This window comes from Pelobates fuscus, chromosome 4, assembly GCF_036172605.1.
Source record: "Pelobates fuscus isolate aPelFus1 chromosome 4, aPelFus1.pri, whole genome shotgun sequence".
In the NCBI taxonomy this organism is placed as follows: domain Eukaryota; kingdom Metazoa; phylum Chordata; class Amphibia; order Anura; family Pelobatidae; genus Pelobates; species Pelobates fuscus.
Window position 1 is genome coordinate 390,517,414 of NC_086320.1, and position 24,565 is coordinate 390,541,978.

The following is a 24,565-nucleotide window of genomic DNA, read 5'->3' on the forward strand; positions in this document are numbered from 1 at the left end:
TAACCCATTCCCTGCCAGAGAGAGTGATCTCTCATTAACCCATTCCCTGCCAGAGAGAGTGACCTCTCATTAACCCATTCCCTGCCAGAGAGTGTGACATCTCATTAACCCATTCCTTGCCAGAGAGTGTGACCTCTCATTAACACATTCCCTGCCAGAGAGTGTGACCTCTCATTAACCCATTCCTTGCCAGAGAGTGACCTCATTAACCCATTCCCTGCCAGACAGTGACCTCTCATTAACCCATTCCCTGCCAGACAGTGACCTCTCATTAACCCATTCACTGCCAGAGAGTGTGACCTCTCATTAACCATTTCTCTGCCAGAGAGTGTGACTTCTCATTAACCCATTCCCTGCCAGAGAGTGTGACTTCTCATTAACCCATTCCCTGCCAGAGAGTGTGACCTCTCATTAACCCATTCCCTGCCAGAGAGTGTGATCTCTCAATAACCCATTCCCTGCCAGAGAGTGTGAACTCTCATTAACCCATTCCCTGCCAGAGAGTGTGACCTCTCATGAACCCATTCCTTGCAGAGTGTGACCTCTCATTAACCCATTCCTTGCCAGAGTGTGACCTCTCATTAATTCATTCCCTGCCAGAGTGTGTGACCTCTCATTAACCCATTTCCTGCCAGAGAGTGTCACCTCTCATTAACCCATCCCCTGCCAGAGAGTGTGACTTCTCATTAACCCATTCCCTGCCAGTGTGACCTTGCATTAACCCATTCCCTGCCAGAGAGTGTGACCTCTCATTAACCCATTCCCTGGCAGAGAGTGTGACCTCTCATTAACCCATTCCCTGCCAGAGAGTGTGACCTCTCATTAACCCATTCCTTGCCAGAGAGTTTGACCTCTCATTAACCCATTCCCTGCCAGAGAGTGTGACCTCTCATTAACCCATTCCCTGCCAGAGAGAGACCTCTCATTAACCCATTCCTTGCCAGAGAGTGTGATCTCTCATTAACCCATTCCCTGCCAAAGAATGTGACCTCTCATTAACCCATTCCCTGCCAGACAGTGACCTCATTAACCCATTCCCTGCCAGACAGTGACCTCTCATTAACCAATTCACTGCCAGAGAGTGTGACCTCTCATTAACCATTTATCTGCCAGAGAGTGTGACTTCTCATTAACCCATTCCCTGCCAGAGAGTGTGACTTCTCATTAACCCATTCCCTGCCAGAGAGTGTGACCTCTCATTAACCCATTCCCTGCCAGACAGTGTGCCCTCCCTGCCAGAGAGAGTGATCTCTCATTAACCCATTCCTTGCCAGACAGTGTGACCTCCCTGCCAGAGAGAGTAATCTCTCATTAACCCATTCCCTGCCAGAGAGAGATCTCTAACCCATTCCCTGCCAGACCGTGTGACCTCTCATTAACCCATTCCCTGCTAGAGAGAGTGATCTGCCAGTGTGACTTCTTATTAACCCATTCTCTGCCAGAGAGTGTGACCTCTCATTAACCCATTCCCTGCCAGAGAGTGTGCCATCCCATTAACCCATTCCCTGCCTGACCGTATGACGATTGAAGACTAGAGGAGAGCTTGATGGTCGTAGGCAGGCTATTCCAAAGGAAAGGAGCAACTGAGAAGTCCTGCAAGCGTGAGTTGACCGTACAGGTGCGAGCAGCGTACAGGAGAAAGTCACGGGCAGAGTGGAGAGACCGAGAAGGGGCATAGCTATGGATCTGTGAGGGGCTAGAATTGGTCAATGCTTTATAGGTGTGAATTAGTACCTTGAATCGACTCCTATAGGATACAGAGAATATGAGCTCTCATTAACCCATTCCCTGCCAGAGTGTGTAACTTCTCATTAACCCATTCCCTGCCAGAGAGTGCGATCTCTCATTAACCCATTCTCTGCCAGAGAGAGTGACCTCCCCTAAAAGAGGTGTGAGAAGTGACAGGAGAGGAAAATTAGTCTATCTGCCGCATTCATTACAGACTGTAGCGGGGCAATACGGTTTATGGGAAGACCAATTAGGTGAGGGTTACAATAATCCATGCGGGAAATTACTAGAGCATGGACAAACTCCTTAGTAGCAGAAAAAAAGGTAGGGTCGCATTCAGCCTCAACAATTCAATCCAGGGTGCTTCTGAGCATGGGTCAGCAAAAAAACACAAGGAATATGTATAAATATGTATAAATAGAAAAATCTCAGGCACTCACTGTAATTGTTTCCGGGCAGATTTATTGCAACGTTTCGACCTGTTAAGGTCTTTATCAAGCTTGATAACAGGTCGAAACGTTGCAATAAGTCTGCCTGGAAACAATCACAGGGAGTGCCTGAGATTTTTTCTATTTAAGCTCCTTAGTAGCATCCTGTCCTAATGTGTTTTACACCCCACCTGCTATAGACTGTAAGCTCGTTTGAGCAGTGTCCTCTTCAACCTATTGTTCCTGTAAGTTTTCTTGTAATTGTCCTATTTATAGTTAAATCCCTCCTCTCATAATATTGTAAAGTGCTACGGAATCTATTGGCGCTATATAAATGGCGATAATAATTTTGCGTAAGAAAGGGGCGGATGCAGGGTAATCCCTCCCCTGTGCCTGGGAGATAATTGAGTCAGGAACTGTACTAAACTCCATTATCTCCAGGCACAGAAAAGATACAAGGTAAAATTAACCAGGTACCTGACCTGCTGCCAGTCGGTACCTGAGTTTGTCAGGCAGCCTACCCAACAAGTAGCTGACCTTGTGACCTCCGGGGCCTGGATCTGTCCTATATGTCCAAAGCTGTTGAGTTGACGTCCGTCACTCCTGGTCTCTCTTATACTCACAGGCATGGAGTTGTGGGTACTTGGTGGGCAGAGAGCAGCACTGCTCTGCCCCGTAGCCAGCATTGCAGCTGGGTAGGTCAGTGGGTCGTCAGGTTCCAGAACAAATGGACCGGTAGGGCAGAGGCCAGTGCTGCTCTGTCCTGTAGGCATTGCTTCTGCTGTGGGAGCCTGCTGGGCCTCAGGCTCAATAATACGGGGACAGGTAGGGCAAAGGCCAGCTGCGCTCTGCCCTGGTGCCAGCTCTTCCGTTAGGATGGCCTGTGTAAATCAGGCCCTGGATAAAGGGATAGGGGAGGGCAGAGGCCAACTGCTCTCTGCCCGGATACCAGCCTTTAGCTGGGATATGGTTAGTGGAGACTGTCTTCCCATCCACTATCTCCAGAGCTGGGGTGGGCATCTGTCGTGGGGAAGTGGGACCGGTCGTCTCCACTATCCGGGGCTCCCCCTGTCACTGGGGAGGGGGACAGATTATCCTCTCTCCCTGTACGGTATGCTGCCGTTGAGGAGTAGGACCGACTGTCCTCCCTCCTGGTACTTCCAGCTGGGGTAGAGAAGGGGAACCCAGCATCCCTGTAGGGCTGGTGGAGAGACCTCGGTCCCATCTCCACCTGCCAGTTGGGGTTCCTCCCAGGACCAGTCTGTAAGGTCCCCCTGTAGTGGGGGAGAGGAACCAGCTGTCCCCTCTCCCAGTATATCCGACTGCCACTGGGGATTGTCTCCTCTCTGTGTAAGGTAAGCTGCCGCTGGGGAGTAGGACCGACTGTCCCTACTCCCGGCTGTGGTTGGGAATCTAGGCAGGCTGCCCAACATACCTGTAGGGCCGGTGGAGAGACCCCCATCTCCACCTGCCAACTGAGGGACTTCCCAGGAAGCTGGTAGTGAAGCAGGAGGTACCTCAGCCAGGTCTCCCCAGCTGTAGGGTTGTAGGTCTGGGTCTGCCACCCAGCTCTCCTGTTCTCCCTGCAGGGTATATTGGGGCCAAAATGAGCTGAGCCGGTGTTGGTAATCCTGCTCCAGCTCCCACTCCATTGTCACCAAAGATGTCAGGTCTTGTCTCACCTCGTGCTCAGACATCCATGAGGCATGCTGAATCGTGTACTACCATAGTGCCTGGTATGCGTAGTCTAGCCAAAGCTCCTTCCATACCAGGCTCTCGAGCTCAGTCACCTACTCATCCACGGGCTCCTCTCTGAGGAGAGGCATTCGCAGGGCCACTCGCATTTGTAACCGCTGCTCTTCACTGGGGAGACTCTCGCCCAGCTGACACTGTACACCCTCCAGGGCCTCATACCAGACATCTTTCCGGGCTGCATCCCTCCAGTCCGGGTCATCCTTCTCCTCTTATTTGAACGCTGCCTGGGGACTATCTGGTTCCATACCGCTGTAGAGAGGGGCACTGTACGAATACTAGCGTTGCCCTCAATTTGTAATAATCCAAAAACGGTGTCTCCAGGATGCTTCCCCTCTCGCTAGGAAGCCATCCCACCGCTTTCCACCAGATGTGGCGGACCGCTTGGCACCCCGACTGGGTGCCTCCGCCAATCGAAGCTTCCTAGTGCTCACCGAGCGCTCCAAGCACTCTAGACACCATACCCATCATAAACCCCGCAGCCAGCGTTACAGGTGTTCTCCACCCACCCTGAACCCAAGACCACGATCCAGCTTCCAATGGGAAGAACTCTCCCAATCCAGAGAGTAAAGCAAGATAGCTCTTACAAGAGCTAGTGATTATAATCCAAGGGAGTATGAGTATAGCAATCCCAAGAGTTAATATAGCGGTTTCCTCCACACATGAGATGAGGCTCTATGTTGAGGGTGAAGGGGAACTGGTTTAATGGGAGCCACATGCAGCCTTATATGCAGCTCCCCATGCAAGGGGTTTCCGGATACATATTCCAGGGGCATTCCCCACTGGACCTGAGAGGGGAATATGACAAGGTACACACTTTAATTATATTGGTTCTCAAATCCAGGACACTCCCACACAAAACAGGGTAATCCCTTCCCTGTGCCTGAGAAATAAATGAGTCAGGAACTCTACTAAACTCATTATCTCCAGGCACAGAAACCATACATTTTAACAACACCCCAAAACTACCCCAAAACACATGGAAACTCCACAAAAGTCCACATCCCCTGATAGCCCCGATCTGGGGGACCAACATTTCCAAAAATCAGCCAGATCGGTTCAGGGGTTCGGGATTGCCATGGAAGTCATATTTTTGACCGACCGTGCACATGGTCCAATGCCCAAAACAGTTCCAGGTAATTGGGGCCAACAGTCGGTCTCTCTGTCTGGAGTACAAAAATACATCATTCACATGAATGGAGCCTTTTAAAGTGCATTGGGCAAAGGTATTTAGCAAGGCCCATAGTCCTGAGGCAGGAGGCCTCCAAGAACCCGTGGCAAGGTTCTGCTCGCCACAGATGGGCACTACAGTAGCATGTTTAAGGACAGCAGGGACAATGCCAGAAGAGAGAGAGAGAAGTTGAAGATGTGTATTAAGGAAGACACAAGACAAGGGGCGAGAGATCTGATAAGGTGAGACGGGACAGGATCAAGAGGGCAAGTGGTGGGGCTAGAGGTTAGGAGAAATGCAGCCACCTTTTGTTCAGTAGCCAGAGAGAAAGTCTGAAGGGTAGGAAAGGCATGATCCAGGTGTGGTTGTGAAATAGAGGGGCAAGGTGGTGATTATTCTTTCCTTAGCTGTTCAATCGTGTCGGTAAACAAATAGTTTGTTGATGCGTTTTTTGTTGTTGTTGCTGTTTTTGTTATTGTGTGGATCCATTACCTGCTATTATTAGCGAAGCCACGCGGCCTGCAGATTTACCATCACAGCTAATTCGTGCTTTTCTGCTGTATTTTTTTTACATTAACCTTCAGTTATCTCTTCCCTGAGCGGAGCCCACAGACACCTTATTACCTGTTCTCCTCCATATATGGACCTCGCTGCTGGATTATTTCTATCAATGCGAGGGGTAATTCAGGAATTACACGCCTGTACTATACAATATACATTACAGACTGCACAGAGGGTCTCTTTACCATGTACTGATACACTAGATAGAGCAGTCATGTCTTAATGTCATTATTTGATCTCTATGTTCACAGATATATAGCCCTACAGCATTAATGCATTTATGTTCTGTCTCCATCTCAGGTTATGTTGTCCCAAAGGCTTCAGTTCCGTGAGCGAGATAAAGAGAAAGGCTGACACTCCCTTCCACCTCTAGATGGTCATACGCCTCCACTCAAATCAATTTGGTGCGATACTGCTATCGGAGGTCTCACCCCTCCCCGTGCAATGAACAGTTCCGAGGTATCTTCCGAGATTCATGATATTGTATCATCAGCTATCCAGAGTGTGAGTACCACTCCCTGCTGTCCTAGTCTGAGTACCACTCCCTGCTGTCTGAGTACCACTCCCTGCTGTCCTAGTCTGAGTACCACTCCCTGCTGTCTGAGTACCACTCCCTGCTGTCTGAGTACCACTCCCTGCTGTCCTAGTCTGAGTACCACTCCCTGCTGTCTGAGTACCACTCCCTGCTGTCCTAGTCTGAGTACCACTCCCTGCTGTCTGAGTACCACTCCCTGCTGTCCTAGTCTGAGTACCACTCCCTGCTGTCTGAGTACCACTCCCTGCTGTCCTAGTCTGAGTACCACTCCCTGCTGTCCTAGTCTGAGTACCACTCCCTGCTGTCCTAGATGATAGATTCTATAGGTGAAACCTAGCACTCTCATATTATAGAATCTATAGGTGTCAGATACCCCTCTCAGTGAATAGATGATAGATTCTATAGGTGCCCTGATGCTGCTCTCAGCGAATAGATGATCGATGATATAGGTGCCCTGGTGCCGCACTCTCAGTGAATAGATGATAGATCATATTGGTGCCCTGGTGCCGCACTCTCAGTGAATTCTCTGGTGCTGCTCTCAGTGAATAGATGATAGATCATATTGGTGCCCTGGTGCCGCACTCTCAGTGAATAGATGATAGATTCTATAGGTGCCCTGGTGCCGCACTCTCAGTGAATAGATGATAGATTCTATAGGTGCCCTGGTGCTGCTCTCAGTGAATAGATGATAGATCATATTGGTGCCCTGGTGCCGCACTCTCAGTGAATAGATGATAGATTCTATAGGTGCCCTGGTGCTGCTCTCAGTGAATAGATGATAGATTCTATAGGTGCCCTGGTGCCGCACTCTCAGTGAATAGATGATAGATGATATAGGTGCCCTGGTGCCGCACTCTCAGTGAATAGATGATAGATTCTATAGGTGCCCTGGTGCCGCACTCTCAGTGAATAGATGATAGATGATATAGGTGCCCAGGTGCCGCACTCTCAGTGAATAGATGATAGATTCTATAGGTGCCCTGGTGCCGCACTCTCAGTGAATAGATGATAGATGATATAGGTGCCCAGGTGCCGCACTCTCAGTGAATAGATGATAGAAGGTATCTAGGAGCTGTTTGTGGCTCACTATCAGACTGATTACAGAGCTTCCATACTATTTGTTCTCCTGTTAATCAGTAACTGAGGCCGTCTGTTTCCAGCCTCACCTAGTTACACATTAGGGTCGCTATGGCTGGGGAGGGGTTAAATATTCGGCTCAGCAAAAGATTAATTGTCGTGTGCCGGAAGGAAGTCAGGAATTACCTTTGGTGCGGTAAGGGTTAACAGCTGATGTGATGCCTAGAAGGTAGATAATCCTTGCTGTGCCTACCATGTGACCCACTTTATCTGGCTCTGATCTGTCTCAGACTCTATGGACTTCTTACTAAACCAAGTAAGTGGCCAAGCTGTATGGAGTTAGTGTGTTATACTGCGATCCCACTACTGCGAGCGTTATACTGCGCTCCCACTACTGCGCGCGTTATACTGCGCTCCCACTACTGCGTGCGTTATACTGCGCTCCCACTACTGCGCGCGCTATACTGCGCTCCCACTACTGCGCTACCATTACTGCGCGCATTATACTGCGCTCCCACTACTGCGCGCGCTATACTGCGCTCCCACTACTGCGCTACCATTACTGCGCGCATTATACTGCGTTCCCACTACTGCGCGCGTTATACTGCGCTCCCACTACTGCGCTCCCACTACTGCGTGCGTTATACTGTGCTCCCACTACTGCGCGCGCTATACTGCGCTCCCACTACTGCGCTACCATTACTGCGCGCATTATACTGCGTTCCCACTACTGCGCGCGTTATACAGCGCTCCCACTACTGCGCTCCCACTACTGCGCGCATTATACTGCACTCCCACTACTGCGCGCGTTATACTGCGCTCCCACTACTGCGCGCGTTATACTGCGCTCCCACTACTGCGCGCGTTATACTGCGCTTCCACTACTGCGCTCCCACTACTGCGCGCGTTATACTGCGATCCCACTACTGCGAGCGTTATACTGCGCTCCCACTACTGCGCGCGTTATACTGCGCTCCCACTACTGCGCTCCCACTACTGCGTGCGTTATACTGCGCTCCCACTACTGCGCGCGCTATACTGCGCTCCCACTACTGCGCTACCATTACTGCGCGCATTATACTGCGTTCCCACTACTGCGCGCGTTATACAGCGCTCCCACTACTGCGCTCCCACTACTGCGCGCATTATACTGCACTCCCACTACTGCGCGCGTTATACTGCGCTCCCACTACTGCGCGCGTTATACTGCGCTCCCACTACTGCGCGCGTTATACTGCGCTTCCACTACTGCGCGCGTTATACTGCGCTCCCACTACTGCGCTCCACTACTGCGCGCGTTATACTGCGCTCCCACTACTGCGCTCCCACGACTGCGCGCGTTATACTGCGCTCCCACTACTGCGCTCCCACTACTGCGCGCATTATACTGCGCTCCCACTACTGCGCTCCCACTACTGCGCGCATTATACTGCGCTCCCACTACTGCGCGCGTTATACTGCGCTCCCACTACTGCGCGCGTTATACAGTGCTCCCACTACTGCGCTCCCACTACTGCGCGCATTATACTGCGCTCCCACTACTGCGCGCGTTATACTGCGCTCCCACTACTGCGTGCGTTATACTGCGCTCCCACTACTGCTCGCGTTATACTGTGCTCCCACTACTGCGCGCGTTATACTGCGCTTCCACTATTGCGCTCCCACTACTGCGCACGTTATACTGTGCTCCCACTACTGCGCTCCCACTACTGCGCGCATTATACTGCGCTCCCACTACTGCACGCGTTATACTGTGCTCCCACTACTGCGCGCAATATACTGCGCTCCCACTACTGCGCGCGTTATACTGCGCTCCCACTACTGCGCTCCCACTACTGCGCGCATTATACTGCGCTCCCACTACTGCGCGCGTTATACTGCGCGCGTTATACTGCGCTCCCACTACTGCGCTCCCACTACTGCGCGCATTATACTGCGCTCCCACTACTGCGCGCGTTATACTGCGCTCCCACTACTGCGCACCCACTACTGCGCGCATTATACTACGCTCCCACTACTGCGCGCGTTATACTGCGCTCCCACTACTGCGTGCACTATACTGCGCTTCCACTACTGCGCGCGTTATACTGCGCTCCCACTACTGCGCTCCCACTACTGCGCGCGTTATACTGCACTCCCACTCCTGTGCGCGTTATACTGCGCTCCCACTACTGCGCTCCCACTACTGCGCGCGTTATACTGCGCTCCCACTACTGCGCTCCCACTACTGCGCGCGTTACACTGCGCTCCCACTACTGCGCGCGTTATACTGCGCTCCCACTACTGCGCTCCCCCTACTGCACGCATTATACTGCGCTCCCACTACTGCGCTCCCACTACTGCGCTCCCACTACTGCGCGCATTATACTGCACTCCCACTACTGCGCGCGTTATACTGCGCTCCCACTACTGCGCGCGTTATACTGCGCTCCCACTACTGCGCGCGTTATACTGCGCTTCCACTACTGCGCGCGTTATACTGCGCTCCCACTACTGCGCTCCACTACTGCGCGCGTTATACTGCGCTCCCACTACTGCGCTCCCACGACTGCGCGCGTTATACTGCGCTCCCACTACTGCGCTCCCACTACTGCGCGCATTATACTGCGCTCCCACTACTGCGCTCCCACTACTGCGCGCATTATACTGCGCTCCCACTACTGCGCGCGTTATACTGCGCTCCCACTACTGCGCGCGTTATACAGTGCTCCCACTACTGCGCTCCCACTACTGCGCGCATTATACTGCGCTCCCACTACTGCGCGCGTTATACTGCGCTCCCACTACTGCGTGCGTTATACTGCGCTCCCACTACTGCTCGCGTTATACTGTGCTCCCACTACTGCGCGCGTTATACTGCGCTTCCACTATTGCGCTCCCACTACTGCGCACGTTATACTGTGCTCCCACTACTGCGCTCCCACTACTGCGCGCATTATACTGCGCTCCCACTACTGCACGCGTTATACTGTGCTCCCACTACTGCGCGCAATATACTGCGCTCCCACTACTGCGCGCGTTATACTGCGCTCCCACTACTGCGCTCCCACTACTGCGCGCATTATACTGCGCTCCCACTACTGCGCGCGTTATACTGCGCGCGTTATACTGCGCTCCCACTACTGCGCTCCCACTACTGCGCGCATTATACTGCGCTCCCACTACTGCGCGCGTTATACTGCGCTCCCACTACTGCGCACCCACTACTGCGCGCATTATACTACGCTCCCACTACTGCGCGCGTTATACTGCGCTCCCACTACTGCGTGCACTATACTGCGCTTCCACTACTGCGCGCGTTATACTGCGCTCCCACTACTGCGCTCCCACTACTGCGCGCGTTATACTGCACTCCCACTCCTGTGCGCGTTATACTGCGCTCCCACTACTGCGCTCCCACTACTGCGCGCGTTATACTGCGCTCCCACTACTGCGCTCCCACTACTGCGCGCGTTACACTGCGCTCCCACTACTGCGCGCGTTATACTGCGCTCCCACTACTGCGCTCCCCCTACTGCACGCATTATACTGCGCTCCCACTACTGCGCGCATTATACTGCGCTCCCACTACTGCGCGCGTTATACTGCGCTCCCACTACTGCGCTCCCACTACTGCGCGCGTTATACTGCGCTCCCACTACTGCGCGCGTTATACTGCGCTCCCACTACTGCGCGCGTTATACTGCGCTCCCACTACTGCGCGCATTATACTGCGCTCCCACTACTGCGCTCCCACTACTGCGCGTGTTATACTGCGCTCCCACTACTGCGCGCGTTATACTGCGCTCCCACTACTGCGCTCCCACTACTGCGCGCGTTATACTGCGCTCCCACTACTGCGCGCATTATACTGCGCTCCCACTACTGCGCTCCCACTACTGCACGCATTATACTGCGCTCCCACTACTGCGCGCGTTATACTGCGCTCCCACTACTGCGCTCCCACTACTGCGCGCGTTATACTGCGCTCCCACTACTGCGCGCATTATACTGCGCTCCCACTACTGCGCGCGTTATACTGCGCTCCCACTACTGCGCTCCCACTACTGCGCGTGTTATACTGCGCTCCCACTACTGCGCGCGTTATACTGCGCTCCCACTACTGCGCTCCCACTACTGCGTGCATTATACTGCGCTCCCACTACTGCGCGCGTTATACTGCGCTCCCACTACTGCGCTCCCACTACTGCGTGCATTATACTGCGCTCCCACTACTGCGCGCGTTATACTGCGCTCCCACTACTGCGCTCCCACTACTGCGCTCCCACTACTGCGCGCGTTATACTGCGCTCCCACTACTGCGCTCGCACTACTACGCGCCTTATACTGCGCTCCCACTACTGCGCGCGTTATACTGCGCTCCCACTACTGCGCTCCCACTACTGCGTGCATTATACTGCGCTCCCACTACTGCGCGCGTTATACTGCGCTCCCACTACTGCGCTCCCACTACTGCGTGCATTATACTGCGCTCCCACTACTGCGCGCGTTATACTGCGCTCCCACTACTGCGTGCATTATACTGCGCTCCCACTACTGCGCGCGTTATACTGCGCTCCCACTACTGCGCTCCCACTACTGCGCGCGTTATACTGCGCTCCCACTACTGCGCTCCCACTACTGCGCGTGTTATACTGCGCTCCCACTACTGCGCGCGTTATACTGCGCTCCCACTACTGCGCTCCCACTACTGCGCGCGTTATACTGCGCTCCCACTACTGCGCGCATTATACTGCGCTCCCACTACTGCACGCATTATACTGCGCTCCCACTACTGCGCGCGTTATACTGCGCTCCCACTACTGCGCTCCCACTACTGCGCTCCAACTACTGCGCGCGTTATAATGCGCTCCCACTACTGCGCGCATTATACTGCGCTCCCACTACTGCGCGCGTTATACTGCGCTCCCACTACTGCGCTCCCACTACTGCGCGTGTTATACTGCGCTCCCACTACTGCGCGCGTTATACTGCGCTCCCACTACTGCGCTCCCACTACTGCGTGCATTATACTGCGCTCCCACTACTGCGCGCGTTATACTGCGCTCCCACTACTGCGCTCCCACTACTGCGTGCATTATACTGCGCTCCCACTACTGCGCGCGTTATACTGCGCTCCCACTACTGCGCTCCCACTACTGCGCGCGTTATACTGCGCTCCCACTACTGCGCTCCCACTACTGCGCGCCTTATACTGCGCTCCCACTACTGCGCGCCTTATACTGCGCTCCCACTACTGCGCGCGTTATACTGCGCTCCCACTACTGTGCTCCCACTACTGCGTGCATTATACTGCGCTCCCACTACTGCGCTCCCACTACTGCGTGCATTATACTGCGCTCCCACTACTGCGCTCCCACTACTGCGCGTATTAGACTGCGCTCCCACTACTGCGCGCATTAGACTGCGCTCCCACAACTGTGTGTGTTATACTGCGCTCCCACTACTGCGTGTGTTATACTGCGCTCCTTGAAAAATCATATTTTGCCTTATTGTTTTTAATAGTCCCAAATAGGTCCTTGCAGTGAAAGATTGAATAATTCAGGTAACAGGTCAGCAATGAAAATAAACGTGTGGGACACAGCGTGTGACAATGTAATCCTTTTCAGGGATATAGCGTGTGACAATAGACCGAGAGTTCCATGTAGTGTACCTCCACCTCCACCAGCATCATTATCCAACTTAGACCAAGAGTTCCATGTAGAGTACCTCCACCAGCATCATTATCCAACTTAGACCGAGAGTGCCATGTAGTGTACCTCCACCTCCACCAGCATCATTATCCAACTTAGACCAAGAGTTCCATGTAGTGTACCTCCACCAGCATCATTATCCAACTTAGAGCGAGAGTGCCATGTAGTGTACCTCCACCTCCACCAGCGTCATTATCCAACTTAGACCGAGAGTGCCATGTAGTGTACCTCCACCTCCACCAGCGTCATTATCCAACTTAGACCGAGAGTGCCATGTAGTGTACCTCCACCAGCATCATTATCCAACTTAGACCAAGAGTTCCATGTAGAGTACCTCCACCTCCACCAGCGTCATTAGCCAACTTAGACCGAGAGTTCCATGTAGAGTACCTCCACCTCCACCAGCGTCATTAGCCAACTTAGACCGAGAGTGCCATGTAGTGTACCTCCATCTGCGTTGTAACGGCACCCCGGGCATAAAGGGGTTAAACCGCCGTTTATAAGATCTTCCCCTTCCAGAGATACAGGCACAGCTACTGCAGAACACCAAACTCCCAAACTGAATACAAGGGAATGCTCCAAACTCCCGAAATGCATACAAAATAGCACTCCAAACTCCCGAACTGGAACCTCACGAATTGCTGCTAGCAGATGAACAGGAAAAGCTCCCAAGCGGCTTACACTCCTGGCAATCAGTCTCTATCAGCATACAGTAAATCCCCCCCAAAGACGAGACAGAGCTCTGTGTTGAAGGGTCAAGCAGTGGTCTGGTTTAATGTGGGCTACCTGCCCAGTATTTATGCAGGTCTTCCACCTGGTGGACACTCCCCTAGGGGACCAGATGGAAGACTGGGACACAAATGGTAAAATGACCAATCACAGGCATACAGGGTTAAAACACTCCCACAGTACATTACAATCCCTCCCCTCTATCCTGGAGATAATTGGGAAGTAATCCAATTATCTCCAAGGACAGAGGCAAAACTCCATTAACCACATGGTTACAGTAAAACACTAAAATACAATAAAATACAAAATGTTACATTTGTCACATAAAATGTATACATGTATACATCCCTAGCTGGGATCTGGGCGCACAAAAGTACGGAATATCGCTCAAATCCTATGCACACAGTCCAATCGCCGTGGAGTTAAAGTGTTCACAAAGTCTGTTCTCCATACGAATAGACTCCACGGGATGGCTATCTGGGGAAATGCTGTTCATATGGTTTAAACTACCGAATGAACAGGCATCCGGTTGAATGACCGACTGTAGAAGCAAGGAGGCTGACGGTTCAGCAGTGTTCGCGCAAATAGGTGTCCGTTTCCAGTTCCATAGTTCGGGCGCTGAACACCGTTGGCCGTTCGGGACTTTAAAATGGCCGCCGCCACGTGTTCGGCAAATGAACAAAGGCCACCCAGTATTCATCAATTGATGGCACACTCCAGCTCCCAGGTGGTCCAGTCATTCGTTTGTTTGTTCGGTAGATTGAATCTACCGACCACCGGGCAGAAAGGCACGAACAAGCCCTTTCTTCAGGGGAAAAGAAGTCTTTTTAACATGGGGCCATAGTCCAGAGGCAACAGGCGGGCAACCAGGCTCCTCCAATACAATGTGGCGAGATTGGTCTCGTCACATGCGTCATTAGCCAACTTAGATCGAGAGTTCCTCGTAGTATACCTCCACCACCACCGTCATTATCCAGCTTAGACCAAGAGTTCCATGTAGTGTACCTCCACCTCCATCAGTATCATTAGCCAACTTAGATCAAGAGTGCCATGTAGTGAACCTCCACCAGCTTCATTAGCCAAGCTAGACCAAGAGATCTGTGTTTGCTAAAGTTGATTCTGTGCATACTGGGCATCTGTTGTTAGCAAACATAACATGCTGACGGCAGAAGACCAATGATGCATCCCCCATACCCCTCTCCCCCGCTGACTGAGATTTTTACCTCAAAGCTTGATCAAAAGATAGTTTTTTTTTCTTAATTTGTTGTTTTGTTTGATTGTTTCTTTTGTGGAGGATGCCACAACAGCAGGGGTTAATTTGGTCCAAAACAGTGTTTTTTGGTTAGAGTAACCCTTTAATGTAAGCAAATTCCCAGGACCCGATAGTGCTCACCCACAATTATTTTGGCAGGTTAGTGTGGTAATAACCAAACTGTAACGGAGCTCCAGTACTCCGACCGAGTACCTCCACCAAGTCTGCTTCCTTGTAGCTATCAGGGACCCTGAAACACTTCAGACCCAGACGCCGAGGATTGACTGGGATCAGTTAGGGCATTTTCCACCCTGGACCAAACACCAGACGATACATGGTGAAGGTTAAACAGCAACCCTTTAATGAATACAGCACACATAGCTTAAGCCCCCAACAGCCTCATTTACATACAATAGGTTACATAGATTACTATAGTACAAGGAAGGGTGGGGTCAGACACTATCAAGGGCTGATGGGAGATTGAGGAGGGACAAAGCAGCTAGATTAAACTGGTCTGGCAGTGTCCCTGGGACAATGCCCTGCTGGGGAAACAATAGGACAGAAAAAAGGGGGGAGAGGGAGAGGCACAGACCAGCAATACATCCAACATACCCTGCACAAATAATAGGCACAAAAGGAATTTGGGAGCCCAGCCATAGGGTCTGTCTTCCATCCCCAGTCATGGTGACTACCGTCACACAAACCATTTTTTTTAATCTTTCAGGATTCTTTTTTTTTTTTTGTAAGGAACCAAAAGATTGGAAAAACCAAATGTATTCTTTGATTTAAGGAGATCCAAATGATGCAATTCTGTTAGAAAACATGTTACAAGCAATTTATCAGCATAAGTCACCATTAAAAATGGGAATTTTTGTAGCTAATATTCTAATAAGTTTTTCTAAGAGCAATGAATCATTTACAAAGCTTATTAAATCAAAGTTGTGTCTATATTTAAAGGACAACTGTCGCCTCAAAAGAAATAACAAGTATTGAGAGGAAATAGATTATTTTTGTTGTTGTTAAATGAAGTATATGTAAAAAAACGTACCCCTACCTTTAATATATGACAGAATCCTTCAGCCATAAACATACACCTTAGATCAAACAGTGAAACCAACAGCCTGCACCCCAACTGGGTACCTCCGCCAGTCGCTGCTTCCTAGTATCACCGAGTACCATAAGCACTATAGTCCCCTTAGCCGCCGCAGCTTAGCTGGGGTCTCGCCGTCCCATCCCACCCTGAACCAACACCTGGATCCAGCTCCCAGTGGGAAGAACTCTCCTCCAAGAGAGTATAGCCCTTAAAAGAGCTAGTGATATAGCAATCCAAAGAGCAGGGATACAGCTGGCAAAGCTTTCTCCCACACACGACGAGGCACTATCCTGGGGATAAACTGATTTATTAGGAGCCACACACGGCCTTTTATGCAACGGGTTTGCTAAATCACATTCCAGGGGTATTCCCTGCTGGACCTGAGAGAAAACTAGTTGCAAACAAACATCTAAATTAAATTATCTTCCAGTACAGAAAATATACAATATAACAATATTACAGAGACCCCCTCTGTCTGCTACAAGACCGCCGCTACTTTTGTTACTGCATGGATACTTTTATAATATTGCTACTTTTGTTACTGCATGGATACTTTTCTATAACTGTTTATACGAACAAGCCTTTTCATCCATTCGTATGTACGAATAGCTGACCACCGGCCCTTGTCGTGTGCTGCCAATTAACCCCGTTCACTAGTGATGTCCCGAACGGTTCGCTGGCAAATAGTTCCTGGCGAACATAGCTTGTTCGCGTTCGCCACGGATGGCGAACATATGCGATGTTCGGTCCGCCCCCTATTCGTCATCATTGAGTAAACTTTGACCCTGTGCCTCACGGTCAGCAGACACATTCCAACAAATTAGCAGCAGACCCTCCCTCCCAGACCCTCCCACCTCCTAGACAGCATACAATTTAGATTAATTCTGAAGCTGCATTCATTTTTTATTTTTTTTTGTATCATTTTTTTTGTGTGTTTATTATACATTATCCTCCCATAGCCAGTAACCTGTGTTTATTATACATTATCCCCCCATAGCCAGTAACCTGTGTTTATTATATATTATCCCCCCATAGCCAGTAACCTGTGTTTATTATACATTATCCTCCCATAGCCAGTAACCTGTGTTTATTATACATTATCCCTCCCATAGCCAGTAACCTGTGTTTATTATACATTATCCTCCCATAGCCAGTAACCTGTGTTTATTATACATTATCCCCCCATAGCCAGTAACCTGTGTTTATTATATATTATCCCCCCATAGCCAGTAACCTGTGTTTATTATACATTATCCTCCCATAGCCAGTAACCTGTGTTTATTATACATCATCCCTCCCATAGCCAGTAACCTGTGTTTATTATACATTATCCCCCCCATAGCCAGTAACCTGTGTTTATTATATATTATCCCCCCATAGCCAGTAACCTGTGTTTATTATACATTATCCCTCCATAGCCAGTAACCTGTGTTTATTATACATTATCCCCCATAGCCAGTGACCTGTGTTTATTATACATTATCCCCCCCATAGCCAGTAACCTGTGTTTATTATACATTATCCCTCCCATAGCCAGTAACCTGTGCTTATTATACATTATCCCCCCATAGCCAGTAACCTGTGTTTATTATACATTATCCCTCCATAGCCAGTAACCTGTGTTTATTATACATTATCCCCCATAGCCAGTGACCTGTGTTTATTATACATTATCCCCCCCATAGCCAGTAACCTGTGTTTATTATATATTATCCCCCCATAGCCAGTAACCTGTGTTTATTATACATTATCCCCATAGCCAGTAACCTGTGTTTATTATACATTATCCTCCCATAGCCAGTAACCTGTGTTTATTATACATTATCCTCCCATAGCCAGTAACCTGTGTTTATTATACATTATCCCCCCATAGCCAGTAACCTGTGTTTATTATACATTATCCCCCCATAGCCAGTAACCTGTGTTTATTATACATTATCCTCCCATAGCCAGTAACCTGTGTTTATTATACATTATCCCCCCATAGCCAGTAACCTGTGTTTATTATACATTATCCTCCCATAGCCAGTAACCTGTGTTTATTATACATTATCCCCCCATAGCCAGTAACCTGTGTTTATTATACATTATCCCCCCATAGCCAGTAACCTGTGTTTATTATACATTATCCTCCCATAGCCAGTAACCTGTGTTTATTATATATTATCCTCCCATAGCCAGTAACCTGTGTTTATTATACATTATCCTCCCATAGCCAGTAACCTGTGTTTATTATACATTATCCTCCCATAGCCAGTAACCTGTGTTTATTATACATTATCCCTCCATAGCCAGTAACCTGTGTTTATTATACATTATCCCTCCATAGCCAGTAACCTGTGTTTATTATACATTATCCCTCCCATAGCCAGTAACCTGTGTTTATTATACATTATCCCCCATAGCCAGTGACCTGTGTTTATTATACATTATCCCCCCCATAGCCAGTAACCTGTGTTTATTATATATTATCCCCCCATAGCCAGTAACCTGTGTTTATTATACATTATCCTCCCATAGCCAGTAACCTGTGTTTATTATACATTATCCTCCCATAGCCAGTAACCTGTGTTTATTATACATTATCCTCCCATAGCCAGTAACCTCTGTTTATTATACATTATCCCCCCATAGCCAGTAACCTGTGTTTATTATACATTATCCTCCCATAGCCAGTAACCTGTGTTTATTATACATTATCCCTCCCATAGCCAGTAACCTGTGCTTATTATACATTATCCCCCCATAGCAAGTAACCTGTGTTTATTATACATTATCCTCCCATAGCCAGTAACCTGTGTTTATTATACATTATCCTCCCATAGCCAGTAACCTGTGTTTATTATACATTATCCCCCCATAGCCAGTAACCTGTGTTTATTATACATTATCCCCCCATAGCCAGTAACCTGTGTTTATTATACATTATCCCCCCATAGCCAGTAACCTGTGTTTATTATACATTATCCCCCCATAGCCAGTAACCTGTGTTTATTATACATTATCCTCCCATAGCCAGTAACCTGTGTTTATTATACATTATCCCTCCCATAGCCAGTAACCTGTGCTTATTATACATTATCCCCCCATAGCCAGTAACCTGTGTTTATTATACATTATCCCTCCATAGCCAGTAACCTGTGTTTATTATACATTATCCCTCAATAGCCAGTAACCTGTGTTTATTATACATTATCCCCCATAGCCAGTGACCTGTGTTTATTATACATTATCCCCCCCATAGCCAGTAACCTGTGTTTATTATATATTATCCCCCCATAGCCAGTAACCTGTGTTTATTATACATTATCCTCCCATAGCCAGTAACCTGTGTTTATTATACATTATCCTCCCATAGCCAGTAACCTGTGTTTATTATACATTATCCTCCCCATAGCCAGTAACCTGTGCTTATTATACATTATCCCCATAGCCAGTAACCTGTGTTTATTATACATTATCCCCCCATAGCCAGTAACCTGTGTTTATTATACATTATCCTCCCATAGCCAGTAACCTGTGTTTATTATACATTATCCCCCCATAGCCAGTAACCTGTGTTTATTATACATTATCCTCCCATAGCCAGTAACCTGTGTTTATTATACATTATCCCCCCATAGCCAGTAACCTGTGTTTATTATACATTATCCCCCCATAGCCAGTAACCTGTGTTTATTATACATTATCCCCCATAGCCAGTAACCTGTGTTTATTATACATTATCCCCCATAGCCAGTAACCTGTGTTTATTATACATTATCCCTCCCATAGCCAGTAACCTGTGTTTATTATACATTATCCTCCCATAGCCAGTAACCTGTGTTTATTATACATTATCCTCCCATAGCCAGTAACCTGTGTTTATTATACATTATCCCCCATAGCCAGTAACCTGTGTTTATTATACATTATCCCCCCATAGCCAGTAACCTGTGTTTATTATACATTATCCTCCCATAGCCAGTAACCTGTGTTTATTATACATTATCCCCCCATAGCCAGTAACCTGTGTTTATTATACATTATCCCCCATAGCCAGTAACCTGTGTTTATTATACATTATCCTCCCATAGCCAGTAACCTGTGTTTATTATACATTATCCCCCCATAGCCAGTAACCTGTGTTTATTATACATTATCCCCCATAGCCAGTAACCTGTGTTTATTATACATTATCCCTCCCATAGCCAGTAACCTGTGTTTATTAAACATTATCCTCCCATAGCCAGTAACCTGTGTTTATTATACATTATCCTCCCATAGCCAGTAACCTGTGTTTATTATACATTATCCTCCCATAGCCAGTAACCTGTGTTTATTATACATTATCCCCCATAGCCAGTAACCTGTGTTTATTATACATTATCCCCCCATAGCCAGTAACCTGTGCTTATTATACATTATCCTCCCATAGCCAGTAACCTGTGTTTATTATACATTATCCCCCCATAGCCAGTAACCTGTGTTTATTATACATTATCCCCCCATAGCCAGTAACCTGTGTTTATTATACATTATCCCCCATAGCCAGTAACCTGTGTTTATTATACATTATCCCTCCCATAGCCAGTAACCTGTGTTTATTATACATTATCCCTCCATAGCCAGTAACCTGTGTTTATTATACATTATCCCCCATAGCCAGTAACCTGTGTTTATTATACATTATCCCCCATAGCCAGTAACCTGTGTTTATTATACATTATCCTCCCATAGCCAGTAACCTGTGTTTATTATACATTATCCTCCCATAGCCAGTAACCTGTGTTTATTATACATTATCCCTCCCATAGCCAGTAACCTGTGTTTATTATACATTATCCCCCATAGCCAGTAACCTGTGTTTATTATACATTATCCTCCCATAGCCAGTAACCTGTGTTTATTATACATTATCCTCCCATAGCCAGTAACCTGTGTTTATTATACATTATCCTCCCATAGCCAGTAACCTGTGTTTATTATACATTATCCCCCCATAGCCAGTAACCTGTGTTTATTATACATTATCCTCCCATAGCCAGTAACCTGTGTTTATTATACATTATCCCTCCCATAGCCAGTAACCTGTGTTTATTATACATTATCCTCCCATAGCCAGTAACCTGTGTTTATTATACATTATCCTCCCATAGCCAGTAACCTGTGTTTATTATACATTATCCTCCCATAGCCAGTAACCTGTGTTTATTATACATTATCCTCCCATAGCCAGTAACCTGTGTTTATTATACATTATCCTCCCATAGCCAGTAACCTGTGTTTATTATACATTATCCTCCCATAGCCAGTAACCTGTGTTTATTATACATTATCCTCCCATAGCCAGTAACCTGTGTTTATTATACATTATCCTCCCATAGCCAGTAACCTGTGTTTATTATACATTATCCTCCCATAGCCAGTAACCTGTGTTTATTATACATTATCCCCCCATAGCCAGTAACCTGTGTTTATTATACATTATCCTCCCATAGCCAGTAACCTGTGTTTATTATACATTATCCCTCCCATAGCCAGTAACCTGTGTTTATTATACATTATCCTCCCATAGCCAGTAACCTGTGTTTATTATACATTATCCTCCCATAGCCAGTAACCTGTGCTTATTATACATTATCCCCATAGCCAGTAACCTGTGTTTATTATACATTATCCCCCCATAGCCAGTAACCTGTGTTTATTATACATTATCCCCCCATAGCCAGTAACCTGTGTTTATTATACATTATCCTCCCATAGCCAGTAACCTGTGTTTATTATACATTATCCTCCCATAACCAGTAACCTGTGTTTATTATACATTATCCCTCCCATAACCAGTAACCTGTGTTTATTATACATTATCCTCCCATAGCCAGTAACCTGTGTTTATTATACATTATCCTCCCATAGCCAGTAACCTGTGTTTATTATACGTTATCCTCCCATAGCCAGTAACCTGTGTTTATTATACATTATCCCCCCATAGCCAGTAACCTGTGTTTATTATACATTATCCTCCCATAGCCAGTAACCTGTGTTTATTATACATTATCCCTCCCATAGCCAGTAACCTGTGTTTATTATACATTATCCTCCCATAGCCAGTAACCTGTGTTTATTATACATTATCCTCCCATAGCCAGTAACCTGTGCTTATTATACATTATCCCCATAGCCAGTAACCTGTGTTTATTATACATTATCCTCCCATAGCCAGTAACCTGTGTTTATTATACATTATCCTCCCATAGCCAGTAACCTGTGTTTATTATACATTATCCTCCCATAGCCAGTAACCTGTGTTTATTATACATTATCCTCCCATAGCCAGTAACCTGTGTTTATTATACATTATCCTCCCATAGCCAGCAACCTGTGTTTATTATACATTATCCTCCCGGATAATGCAACACTTACAACAATCAAGTAACATACATTCATATAAAAGTTACTTAGCCAGTCGTGGAATGACAGGAATGAATAAGTAGATAACTCCCTAATTCCCACGGTATTAGGGAGCTATCTACTAAAAGGCTGAAATACCTAAATTGGTCTTTCAGACAAATTTACTGATACTAAGTAAAGATTACTTAGTATTAGTAAATTATGCCCCTACTCGCTATACCGCAAGTAGGGGCATGTCTATTAAACAGTGAGCAGCCTGTGCCCGCTCACTGTTAAAAAAAAAATAAAAAAAAATCTGGGGGGGAAGGGGGTTAAATTTTCATTTAGGGCCCCCACCCACCGCTCAGGGGTGGCGGCCAGGGGGGAGGACATTAGGTCCCCCCCCTTATTCTTGTGAAGGGTCCCCACCCACCGCTCAGGGGTGGGGGTCAGGGGGGAGGACAATAGGTCCTCCCCCATTTTTTTACTTTAGGGCCCCCACCCGCTCAGGGAGGGGGGACCCTTTTTTATTTTTTTTCATCACTATTGTGGCCAGAAAGAGTCCCTGTGGGTTTTAAAATTCGCCTGCCCGGGGGGCGGGGCCTGACCGCCGGTCGGATCAGACACGCTTTGTCTGAGCTCCAGCCTCTCAGCTGGAATACCGGAGCCAACTGCAGGCCACAAACAAGAAACCGACCTGAAACCGTGCTCACTGCACCACCAAGACGGCTGTGACCCAGGGGATACCCAACAGGACCGTCCACGGCGCCAAAGTAACCCGGCCGAGGCCTGAGGCCTACCACTTGAGCCGAGAGAGACGGCCGCTCTCCCGGTTCTCTGGCCGGCGGTCTGTTGCTCCCCCCCCCCCCCCCTGGACCGGGGGCGTCATCCCAGTATCCATGGGCAGCAGCCATCGCAAACCGTACCACCTTCACTCCGGCCACACCGAGCAATGAGGTTCGTACATCGGATCCCAAGATGGACGACCAGTACCCATCCTGTGTACGACACGCAGAGGCTACCGCAAAAAGCCCTGGCCCAACGTGGGACCAGCACAGCCTACTTCTAACCTCTACGATCACAGCTACAACCTATGACACGACACAGAGATCCACTCTACCTAGTGCTGGAGCTACATACCGGCCGCGGTACACATCCGAGGAAACTCGACTCAAAGCTCGGACAGAGAGCTGGGAGGCGAGCCTGGAGAAGCCTGGGCCTACTGACCGGGAGTCCGGAGCTCGTGAGACAGTCCCCATCAGAGCAGTCGGCGACGGCGAGAAACGGGACTATCCTTCTATGGGCATTGGCTGAGCGACCTACGAACTTTACCTACTGCACCGCAGATCCCATGGAACAAGAAGGACACCGTGCCCTCCGCTCTGTCTCCATAGTACCCACATTGGGGACCTACAGTTCGTTTGCACGCTCTGTTGATATACCTACAGGAACTACCTACATGAATAATTACTACTTACCTCTCTGCACACCCAGTGGCCCTAACCTCCTGATACAAGCTACAGTTCTAGCCTTGATGCCCCCTCCCCCATCATTAACCCAACATGACAGAGCTCTGTACTGATGTTCTTGCTATTTATGTTGATGCCTTAATTATTAGCTTGTTAACTGTGTATGAATATTTGTTCTAGCTAGTATACATGTAGAAAAGATGCCATCAATATGCCTAGCATATCCTAAAAGCGTTGAAAAAACTTTAGCCAGCTTATACAAAGCAATGTTGAATTTATAATCTCACCAGCATGTACTACAAATGTAGAACATTAACTTACATTACCATAGACAGTTAGGCATACCTACATCTCTATGTTATGTCAATCTACTGTCTACACCTCTTCTCACCTTAATCCAAAAATGTGCTGTCTATTCTTATGCATTGCAAGGCTTGTTTTGCCTGTTTTGCATACTACTTGCGACTGCTGTTGGGGCTACGCAAGCATACTGTTCTTTCATGCACAACGAAAAATAAAGAATTATAAAAAAAAAAAATTTGCCTGCCCATTGAAGTCTATGGCGGTTCGCCCGTTTGCGAACATTTGCGGAAATTCGCGTTCGCTGTTTGCGAACGGATAATTTTATGTTCGCAACATCACTACCGTTCATCTCTCAAACAACCGAAGGAACTGGCGAACGACCGACCACCCTAAGCGAGGAGT

The 24,565-nt window shown here is 48.2% G+C and overlaps 1 protein-coding gene and 1 pseudogene across 5 annotated transcripts in view; one reads left to right on the forward strand and one right to left on the reverse strand.

Annotated features, from left to right (window-relative positions):
- The window catches only part of LOC134609508 (uncharacterized), a 28,274-nt pseudogene extending 24,466 nt beyond the window's left edge, over positions 1–3,808 (reverse strand).
- Positions 1–24,565, forward strand: part of SLC4A2 (solute carrier family 4 member 2) — a 245,456-nt gene that overhangs the window by 66,097 nt on the left and 154,794 nt on the right. For 3 of the 5 annotated variants that reach the window (XM_063452939.1, XM_063452938.1, XM_063452940.1), the window contains exon 2: positions 5,941–6,144. In XM_063452939.1, the coding sequence (XP_063309009.1) occupies positions 6,085–6,144 (60 nt within the window). In that variant the 5' untranslated portion in view covers positions 5,941–6,084. Of the gene's footprint in view, positions 1–5,940; positions 6,145–7,405; positions 7,569–24,565 lie in introns of those variants that run through there. The other 2 variants (XM_063452942.1, XM_063452941.1) reach the window with 2 other exon arrangements.